Consider the following 11,179-nt stretch of genomic DNA (forward strand, 5'->3'; position numbering starts at 1 on the left):
AGTACAACGTCGTACGAAAGTAGTTGTATCTTGTATCTTCGAAGGTAATGAGTTGTTACGGAAGTACTTCCCGAAGTATCTACGCAGGTATACAATAGCAATAAGTCAACTTATTAACGCGCGGCATGTGCGTACTTCCGGGAGTACTTCTGTAATATTACGACGGTGGCTATTGAAGGTACATAGCTACGTGTACATACTACATTGCTACATATCTTCGAAGGTACTTTCGTACGAAAGTACTTTCAAAGTACTTTCGTACTACAATGGTACAGACGAGGTGCCCTAAGTGAAAATCGTATGACGCCCAGTCAGCCGCGTATCGGCCAAATTAACGCCAAATTAACTTGCGATTTTTTTATTCCAAATTCGTATGAGCGTTCGTCAGACGCGCCCCCTCACGTCGAATATAACAAATCGCAAATTAATTTGGCAAATAATTTGGTGACTTAGGGCACCTGGTCTACAACGTTGTATTCTACGGAAGTACTTTCACTTCCATACGAATAAAATTTGGAAATTGTTTTACTCGTACTGTAGGGCTACATGTACACGTGTACAGTACGTGTGCGGTCTGAGTTTGTAATAGTACGGACTACGGAGTACACGTAGTACTACTACGTACGGACCCTAAATCAGGAACCTAGACACTGAGTCTGCCTCGCGATGATCGATCGTGAGGTGACAAGGGTCGTCGTGTCTAGTTCAAGATACACGAGCACAGATGACGCAAATGTGCCGAAATGTACGAGTGGAGTCTGGGATAGGTCTGAGGAAGCCTGAATCCGAATAAGCGTGCGGGAATGACGAATCCCGTGTGCTACGAAGCAGGAGGTAACGAAGTGACGAAACTGACAAGACAGTTTCGGAACGGTTTGAGTGAGAGTAACAGGAACCTGTATCCAATCGGGAGGGATCAATCCTACAAACGTTAGAGGACACAAGTTGTGGTGGAGGGCGAGCTTAATCACCACTACAACGCCAGTGCTGTGCCTAATCAATAAAGCTGATAAGGTAGTACATGTAGTGCGTATGATACGAGATCATAACAGAAGTAGTACGGGGTAATTCTCCGTGAATGCATGTACGAAGGTTCTTCCGTAGCACTTTCGTAGCACTTTACTGTATGTAGCCATGCAAGTTTAAAGTACGTGTACACGTGTACGTGTACAGTAAGTTGATTATTTTATCTACGAAGATAAAAAAATACGAAAGTATACGTACTGTACCTTCGTCGAAGAATATTTATAGTATGTGTAGTGTAGCTATTACTGTATAGAGAGTTATAGAGACTATGTAGTTTATGTTACGACTTTATTAGGACTTCCGTACTTCCGGAAGTGCTTCCGGAAGTTCCATCGAAGATAAACGTTCTCTAGCTACGTAGCTAGTCTACTGTAGGCCCTACAGTATGATAGGGCATAATTATAAATATGGAAATAATAAACTTATCTATAAAAGTACTTTCGTACGAAAGTACGAAAGTACTTTCGTACTTTATTTAGGATAAAACACTCACTCATATCATATCTGGCTAGCTAGCTAGATAAAGTTGCGTTTTATAAATCATATCATACCTTCGTACCTTCGAGGTTCAACGTTGTACAGCGTAGGCCCTAGCTAGTTGTAGACTCTAGACCATTTTGTCAAGTAGCTAGCTACATTCAAAGTTACCTTCGAAGGTACCTTCGAAGGTACTTCCGTACCTTCGAAGGTAGAGAATATTGTACACGTACGTGTACAAGTGCACGTACAAGTCACGTACATGCATCATACAGCAGGCTACTGTACAACGATACGAAGATAGTCTATGATAGACTATCTAGCTCTAGATAGATAGCTACCTTTGAAGGTAGCTATTCTATCTACCTTCGTAGCTAGCTAGCTAGCTTGCTAGATAAACAAGCTACACGTGTAGTCGTGTACCTTCGAAAGTACTTTCGTACTTCCTACTTCCGGAAGTACGAAGGTAGCTAGCAATCTACTACACGTGTGTAGATTTTATTATTTACGTTCATGTACACGTGTACAACTGTACACGTACATCATTTATAAACGCTGCGGACGGAGCTGTCGGATATGAATATCTACACTATTCTGTCATACATATGTTGTACGAAGGTACCTTCGTACGAAGATCCCTTCGGTAAATACTGTGCACGTACTTTCGTACGAAAGTACAATAGTGTACAACTGTACATATCATACACAATGTGGGCTACACAACTACGATACAGTACGTGTACGTGTACTGTAAATGATTAATAACTATCATAAACAACTTTTAATTTTTTAGCTACACGTACTGTACACTTCGCTACACGTACTGTACACGTACTGTAGCCTGGCCCTTCCGGTACGAAACGAACGAAGTATCATAAAAGTTGTACAGTATAGCCCTACTGTAGTTGTACTTTCGTACGAAATAATAAAGTACTTCCGTAATAACAACGTTCATTATTTACCTTCATACGAAGGTAAATAATAAATAAATACGAAAATACTTTCGTATCATACGAAGATAGAATACTTTCGCACACGTACACGTACAGTATACGTACGTGTACGTGTACGTTATTAGTTGTATTTCCGGAAGTATTATTTGCAATGTTTCCATACGACAACAATCAACAGATAGCACCGTCCTACCGTGCCGACGAGTTCATCGTTCGAGTCATATACAACGAGATTTTTTCGGAAAGCTACCGAACGGTTGAAAAAACTTCACGTCCCTCTGCTCTGATTTCGTTCTCAGCGGCCAGTGTTGTTCGGGTGGAAAGGACGGATAATTGATGGCCAGTAATGCAGAGGCAAATCCACTGTCCGGCCAGTATGTCGTCAACCGCACAAACTCTCTGGACCATTCAGTCTCAAACTTAGGCGCAGAGAGCGGGCCTCTGAAAGAACTACGCCGTCAGTTAGAGTCTCTTTCGACTTTGGGGAGCTCCGAAGCTCTCGGTGACCTCAGCACAAATGCGGCTGCAGCAGCAGTCGAAGCTGCTATCGAAGGAAGTAGTGCTGCACGAGATACATCAACTCGAGTTGAACGGTTGCTTCAGGAGCGACAAAGGTCACTGCAGCGGATTAAGAGTGTCACGTATCTAACGCCCGTTGAAAATATTGTTGACGAATCCCGACTAGTTGATAAGTGCACGAGAGAACTACCACGCACGCTTCAACGTCTGATTATTGCAGCTAATCGACTTCCTATTTCTGCCCAACGAAAATCCGACGGGAGTTGGGGTCTGAATCAATCTGCTGGAGGTCTCGTTAGCGCACTTTCCGGTGTTGGTAATAACTACGAGATGCTTTGGGTGGGTTGGCCAGGCGTTTTTGTTGAAGAAGGGCCTGATCGAGACGCTTTGACACAGCTTCTTCTTAGACGTGGTTGTCTTCCTATTTATCTTTCACGATGCGAGGTTGACCTGTACTACAACGGATATTGCAACAACATTCTTTGGCCTCTGTTTCATTACGTACCTCTCTCGTTTGAATCAAAGCTCAGCGAAACTAAAAACATGGTAAGTCTGTGCAGATATTATACTTCTTCCTGCCTGTTTCCAAAATTATTAATTTTGCGTGAGTATTGATTTTTTAAGTCGGCTGTCAATGAATATTGCTGTAATTTATTACTAATCTGCTCCTTTCTGTAAATTTGTCCCTCTCATCAGGGTTTGCAGTGGTCGGCATACCAGGAGGCTAATGAAGTTTTTGCTCGAGTCATCTTGAATGCATATCAGCATGGCGATGTAGTCTGGTGCCATGATTATCACCTTATGCTTTTGCCATCAAAATTGAAAGAGGGATATTCAAATATGAAAGTTGGGTGGTTTTTGCATACGCCGTTTCCTTCTAGCGAGATTTATCGGACGCTGCCTGTCCGCGAAGAATTGCTGCTGTCAGTTTTGTCCGCTGACCTCGTTGGGTTTCACACGTATGATTATGCGCGTCACTTTGTTTCTGCGTGTTCGCGAATCCTCGGATTCGAGGGTACGCCTGATGGCGTGGAAGACAACGGAAACTTTACGCGCGTCTTAGCATTTCCAATAGGCATCGATCCAGGGCGTTTCACGCAGGCACTCGCAACAGATCGTGTGCAAGCACATATCCATGAGCTGCGGCAGCGATTCCAGGGCCGAAAGGTAATGCTTGGCGTTGATCGACTAGACATGATAAAAGGCATACCACAAAAGCTTTTGGGTTTTGAAAAGTTTTTATCTGAACACCCAGAGTGGCGAGACCGAGTGTTGTTGGTCCAAATAGCTGTGCCAACAAGGACTGATGTTCCTGAATACCAACGACTTACATCGCAAGTCCACGAAATTGTTGGTCGAATCAATGGACGATTTGGCACGCTTGGATCTGTACCCATTCAACACCTCGACTGTTCGCTGGCATTTACTGAGCTATGCGCGCTGTATGCAGTCACTGATGTTTGTTTGGTCACTTCTCTTCGTGATGGTATGAATCTTGTCAGCTATGAATTTGTTTCATGTCAGAGTAAAAATGCGGGAGTGCTAGTATTATCTGAGTTTGCTGGCGCTGCACAGAGTCTCGGAGCAGGTGCCTTGCTTGTAAATCCCTGGAACGTAAACGACATGGCCGCTGCAATCGAAGATGCCCTAACCATGCCAGAAACTGAGCGACGTGAACGTCAGAGGCAGAACTTCACCCATGTCACTATTCACACTGCACAGGCATGGGCTGATACGTTTGTTTCAGAATTAAATGACACGCACGTTGAAGCTGAGTTAAGATGTAAACGCATCCCACCACAGCTTGACCCTCTGAATGTCATCGATCCATTTACTGCAGCCCGTCATCGTCTCATAATTCTGGCGTGGTTCTCCTTTGTTCACCTATATATATACGATCTCTCTCATTCCTTCACTTGCAACTTTTGGACGACAAAAGCCCAAAACACCTTTTATGATTTCTTGACCCTGATACTTGGGATTCAATGCTACACTGACTATGCAAAATGATAGCTCAAAGAAACAGGTTCGATCGGGGGTTCTGCCTATGAAGCCTATTAAAAGCAGTGTTCGCATCCACCCAGTTTCACAAGAGTGTTTGCAGCGATTGTGTGATGACCCTTTTACCACCGTCTGTATTTTCAGTGGTTCTGAACGAAATCGTTTGAGCCAGGCTTTTGCTCATCTCCCTAAGCTCTGGATAGCAGCTGAAAATGGCTGCTTCATACGATCGCCTCTTGAAGGTAAACATGGCCAGCTTGGTTTCAATGGTGGGGGAAAATGGATAACGATGGTTGAGACTTCCAATCTTGATTGGCTGGAGAGCGTGCAGCTTGTCTTTGATTACTTCTGTGAGCGGACTCCCAGGAGCTATGTAGAAACCCGTGAAACCTCGCTTGTTTGGAGCTATAAATACGCCGATCCAGATTTTGGAAGACAGCAGGCAAAAGATCTGCTGCAACACTTATGGACTGGACCAATATCCAACGCAGCAGTGGATGTCATCCAAGGCGCCAAATCGGTGGAGGTCCGACCCATAGGTGTAAGTAAAGGAGCTGCGGTTGAGCGAATAGTTTCTATGATGGGGGAGTGCGGTTCCTCGTCTTCCGTTCCGCAAGTTGAAGGCGATACTGATGTGACTGATTCCGCCTGCATTCTTGGTGCAGCAGAGAAAGTGTCGCAGACTAGCAAGTTGAGTAGTAACAGATATGACATTGAATTAGATCCACGTGTTGAACAGTCAAACCATGTTGACAGTGGTTTAGAACATCGACTAGTTGATTTTGTGATTTGCTGTGGACACTTTCTTGGTCGCGATGAGGACATATTTGAATATGTTGATCGCTGCGCATCTGGATTAAGAGAGTCATATCCTGTTTCAACTGCTGGGACTGTCGGGACAGTTTGGAAGGCGAAGGGGAAAGGGAATGTCGGGAATGTCAACTTCTTTGAAAATGAGACCTCAGGAGACAGTACTTCCAAAGTAAATAACGCGGCGAATGGTGAAGAGAAATTCATTGGAAAATCGTTGTCGAGTGCTGGCGATGGTGTGGAAGACGCGGACTCAAAAAGTACTGATGAGGGCAAGCCACCTATTTTAACAACATTTGGCTTTACAGTCACCTGCACTGTTGGACGGAAACGTTCTGGTGCTGCTTACTATGTGAATGATTCTGATGATATTGCTGAACTTCTCGCTACATTAACAAACAGTCTTGATGATGGGAAAGGACGCATAGAGCTGTTGCAGTTTGATGCTGAATCTAGTTTGGGCTCTAGTAGGTCACTTGCGGAACTTGCTCGATATGGCAGCATGGTGAATATGTCGACAAACCTGTCACGGCAAGGCTCTGTTGTTGATGTCACGGCACACAGATATGGGCGAAACCAATCAGTGAGTAATTTTAGCGACAATTCTTCATTAGAGTGCGGCAATAAAGGGGACGCTCAAGTGAAGATTGCCCTGCCAAATGACCTTTCCGCCTCAATTTCAGCGGAAGCTTGCAAAGTTTCTCTTCAGTCATAGAGGCTATGTACAAAGTGAGCGAATTTCTGTTTTCAATTAGATTTAGATATCATGAAATCTACTTGAGCACGGTACACTGATTAAATATGATACATATTATATATCACATTTGAACTATTGTATACTCTCACAAAAGTACGACTTGCACCCAGATCCTTCTCCTGGACACAGCTTTCGTCGCTCAAGCCACTGCGAGGAGCCACTACACGCCCCCTCCTCGCGCAGCCTTGTACTGCAATAAATATTTCTGGTATTTCACTGCTATCAAGACTCAATTCTTTGAGACGATCATGAAGTACCTATCGGCGTGCGATCCTTGTTTCCAGAAACGATCAAAATAACTCTGCTCGTGCACAATATGACCCGAGCCTATGCCTGGAAGTCCCTGATATAGCCTCATACCCGCAACATTTTCAAAAGTCGTCGAACCTTTCCCATCAACAGCAGTGCCTTGAGCAATTTCTGCAAGGAACATTGGTTCATCTGCCTTTTCATCTTTCTCGTGCAGCAGCGACGATATCGTGTTCGCTAACGACCGCATGTATTTGTGATTATCACTGAAGAGAGTGAGCACTCCGTCATCAATAAGCACAGTGTGGATACATTCAAAAAACGAGGATGTTAAGAGGTGGAAACGGTTGTCAGCAGTCCTACTCCCAGAGTGGTGTGGGGGCTCAGGAAAGTTAATGAATATGTACGAAATTGACCCAGGTCGAATATTATTTTGCAATACTTGCGTTGCATCGCCTCCCAATGCACAAAGGTTTGTAATGCCCTCACAGAATGCACGTGAGAAGATTGAATGTATGCGTTCGTGGCGCAGCTCTAACGCGATCCAGTCTGACCCAGGATCTTCCTTCGCTTGTGCAACTACCCAGTCGCCATTTCCAGCACAGATTTCCATTTTCACCTGGCGGGCTTCCCGATTATTCCTGATTTCGTATTTACTTTGCACATGTCTCTCGAATTGTTTTGTGGCAGAAAAACGCAGATCAAAACTTTCGTCTGAAGAGAACAGAGCACCGAAGTCAATTTTACAGTCGTCGGTAATACATCTGCAAAGATACTTTTTTGCTGTATCCAAATTGTCAATTTGATTTCTCTTGCATTGGATCTCCAATCCAAATCCAACACGTAGGCTCTCAAAGAGCATATTTCTGAGAAAAGTGGCCATACCTGGTGGTGTGTCCTGAGGTTTCCTATTTGTTTCACCTTTTAATATGCACGAATGCGCAGCAACCGTCTTCCCTGGAATTTCTGCATTTTCGACAGTGTGGTGTCTAAAAATCAGTGTTCGGCACAGGTGCTTCACAAGACTTGGCTCGTTCTGTAAACCTGCTAACACCCGACCACAGAAAGCATTCATTCGCTGTATCTCGAGAAGAAGTTCTTGTCGCGTGGTGCGCTTAAACATCACCGAAGAGTCTTCTGCAGGGTCAACATCGACGACAGCCAGGGATTCCCCCCACTCACGACATGATTTTCCGACCAGCAGATTTTCAACTTTCTCTAGCGCAACGGTGGCAAATTCAATCGATTCTTTGACTAGTCTATACATCCCGAGAAGAGCTGCGGCACGCGCAAGTTGGACGTGCATAAAAGCAAGGGCATCTACCCACTCAACCTCTGCACGCTGAGTAAAGTTAGGACTATGGTAATACAAACATCTGGCGCCGCGATCACAGCAACCTGCAGACCAAAACTTGCAGCTTTGAGCTGTCACCGCTCCACCTCCAGGCTCGCCATTGATAACACGTTCTGCGTCTATTTTTGCTTGAGTAATAACGCGAAAAATTTCCTCCACTTGCAAATTCTGAGCAAGAAGCTGCACGATAATTTTGTATGTAGAGCAGTTCGGTGTCACGCGTCCACTGTCAACTTCGGGAGATTGAACGCACAACCTGTGGTACATGTTTAATGCTCGGGGTGTGTCTCCAACACGTTGACATGTTCTCAAGAAAGTGTTGATGCCCCTGATATCCAGTGGTGATATTTTTCGCGTTGCACACAGCTCATTAACAAGAGCCTCTGCAGCATCGACGTTTCCAGAGAGCATGTGGCCTTTGAGCATGGTGGTGTATATGACTACGTTTGGTATCATTCCCGGCACAGCTTGCATGCGTTTGAGTACCTCGATTGCTCCTGACATGTGGCCTGAGTTTACATACGCATTTATAAGTGCCGCATATGTGTAAGACGTTGGCAAAAGTCGTTCGTGTGTGACAAGCTGACGGTATGCAGAAACGGCACGACTAAGCTGCTTTTGCTGAGAGGCAGTAGCTATCTGCCGAGTCAAGAATTCAGCTCGCGCACGGCGTCTTTCCCGCTCGTGAGCAGGAAGGGTTAATTCTTTGGAGCGAAACCATGGTTTGACATCTGGGATATTCACTGTGTCCACTTGCCTTTCAACCATGCATGTGCCACCTGAACTGTTGAAGGGACCAAGCTGGGCGTTGGCACTCAGGGCATCGAGTGCTGCGTTCCTTTCAGATCGTTCGCCATCATAGCAGAGACACGTCAACTCATCAACATCAACGCAAACTGCTTTCAAGGACTCTGTGAAACGCGCATACTCCCCTGAAACTTTCCTGCGTTTACCCTCTGCAACACGTTCGGAATTTCTTTCCCTGAAAGCTTGCTCACGGCCAGAGCGTTCCCTGACTTTCTGAGCCCGTTTCTTTTTATCGAATAGTGTATGCTGCTGCTTATCGACATCGTGCGACGTTCGGGCTACTCTTCCTCCGGGGCTTGAGGTGGCGTTTACCCAAGGGCGCACTTTCCCCTTGGGCATTTTTGTACAGGTTTGCCCTGGAAGACTCGTGCACGCCTTCCTTAAAGGTGCCTTTCCCTCATGTTTAAGGCGTGTCAGTATGCTGATTGCAACCTTCAAAGGTACCAAGCAATCAGTCGTAGACTAATACGTGCTCAAGTGTTGTGAAGGACCGAGTTATTTCCAGAAATACTTTCGAAAGTACGAAAGTACTTCCGTACGTATCTATTTCCGGAAGTACGCGTATTATACCTTCGAAGGTACGAAAGTACTTCCGTAACTACAACCGATGTACTTTCGTACGAAAGTACCTTCGTACGAAGGTACGAAGATATCTATCTACGCTACAACTAGCTACGAACGAAGGTACGAAAGTACTTTCGTACTTTCGTACGAATAATGAAGGTACCTATCGCTATCTACCTTAGAAGGTACGAAGGTAGCTAGTAGCTATCTTTCTAGCTAGATAACTACGCAAAGTACGTATGTACGAAGGTACGTACTTTCGAAAGTACGAAAGTACTTTCGAAGGTACTTTCGTACGAAAATAGACTACTTTCGTAAAAGTACAACTACTTTCGTACGAAAGTACTTTTACGAAAGTACGAAAGTACGAAAGTATTATTTTCGTACTTTCGAAGGTACACGTACACGTTGTACAGTACGTACATACCGGAAGTATTTTTTACCAAATAAATTGAAGAATAGGAGAGAAGCGACGCTCTTGTACGACCTGCGGCGAGACGCTTAAGTAGTTTAAGAATTAGCGCCTCCGCTGCGCGTCGGTAGTTGGGAGAAGGGGGCACGGCGCGGCAGGGTATTTTGTCTGAAAAGTACGGAAGTTCGTGTACTGGTTTAAAAGTGGTTTACATCTGTAGAGTTCATCGTCAGTTCCGTGGCGCGTTTTTGCAAACGAAACTCCAAACGCATTTGTAGGCTGAAATTTTCGTACGTAGGTCCGGAAAAACCCCTAAATGGCGTTCGCACTCACGACTCTACACGCACAGTATCTACACTACATGAGTACATCATTATTATGTATCTAGCTATCTACGTTCGTACTTCCGGAAATAGCATAGCCCTACATATCGTCACAGGGGGATGGGTAGTCTACCCAAAAAAATCAAAATATTTGAAGACTAATTACCCACACGACATTTTCGAGTAGCGATGTAGCGAAGGGGCTCGCTACCCGCTATCTGATTTTCTTCCTCTCAGGTAGTGGCCTCCGCTACCGCTGAGTCGGCGAAAAAAAAGGATCGCGCGAGATCTCGGAGAATGAGCGTTAGCGCCGAGTTCATCGAATTCTTTAGTGCAATCATCTCAACTAAACAACCTAAATCGCTTCTCGTGGTCATTTCCAGCAACTTTACCAGTCATTGTCCGGCGCGAAAGTGCCTCCCTCTACCTTGGGACGCCGTCGAAGTCGACGAGGTGAGATCTGACAGAAAAAGTTGGAGGCCGGCGAAAAAAAACACGGGCGAACCCTTCGGACAAGACGCCCCACCCCCCGAGCGGCCCCGTTTCGCCCCCTCGCGGCTAGGGTCCTCGAACCCTAGTTAGGTTTAGGGTTACGCGTTCGCTCTAGAGCTCGGCGTCGCGATATTGCTATCAAATCACTTGTTTATACGATGAAAATTCGAACCTCAGAGGCTAAATGTACTTTCAAAGGTAGAACTTTTGAAACCTGGTCAAGTGACATAGTGACATAGTGACATAGTGGGGTAGCGGGCCGGGGTCGGGGGGGGGGGGCAGCCTCTCCCCCGGCCCCCGGGGTAGTGACATAGTGACATAATTGGGTAGCGGGCCCTGGTCGGGGGGGGGGGAAAACCCCCTCCCCCGGCCCCCGGGGTAACGGGGTAACCACATAACGGGGTAACCGGCCCGGGTCCGCGGGGGGGGGGGCAA

At 45.6% G+C, this 11,179-nt stretch overlaps 2 protein-coding genes across 2 annotated transcripts; one reads left to right on the forward strand and one right to left on the reverse strand.

Annotated features, from left to right (window-relative positions):
- Positions 1–2,792: 2,792 nt before the first annotated feature.
- On the forward strand, positions 2,793–6,586 carry MICPUCDRAFT_70807 (glycosyltransferase family 20 protein; the record flags this gene model as incomplete). Its single annotated transcript, XM_003056095.1, has 3 exons — positions 2,793–3,521; positions 3,672–4,838; positions 4,954–6,586. 3 exons carry the CDS (start codon positions 2,793–2,795, stop codon positions 6,499–6,501), a joined length of 3,444 nt encoding a protein of 1,147 aa, XP_003056141.1. The 3' UTR covers positions 6,502–6,586.
- Positions 6,530–9,423, reverse strand: MICPUCDRAFT_55656 (PPR ZF methyltransferase domain-containing protein). The gene has a single exon (XM_003056486.1). It carries the CDS (start codon positions 9,290–9,292, stop codon positions 6,773–6,775), a length of 2,520 nt encoding a protein of 839 aa, XP_003056532.1. The 5' UTR covers positions 9,293–9,423; the 3' UTR covers positions 6,530–6,772.
- Between the last annotated feature and the right edge of the window lie 1,756 nt (positions 9,424–11,179).

Source organism: Micromonas pusilla, assembly GCF_000151265.4.
Source record: "Micromonas pusilla CCMP1545 genomic scaffold MICPUCscaffold_2, whole genome shotgun sequence".
Taxonomy (NCBI): domain Eukaryota; kingdom Viridiplantae; phylum Chlorophyta; class Mamiellophyceae; order Mamiellales; family Mamiellaceae; genus Micromonas; species Micromonas pusilla.

Excerpts from the sequence above, each read along its gene's own strand:
- MICPUCDRAFT_55656 (XM_003056486.1), bottom strand. The coding sequence starts at position 9,292 with ATGCCCAAGGGGAAAGTGCGCCCTTGGGTAAACGCCACCTCAAGCCCC.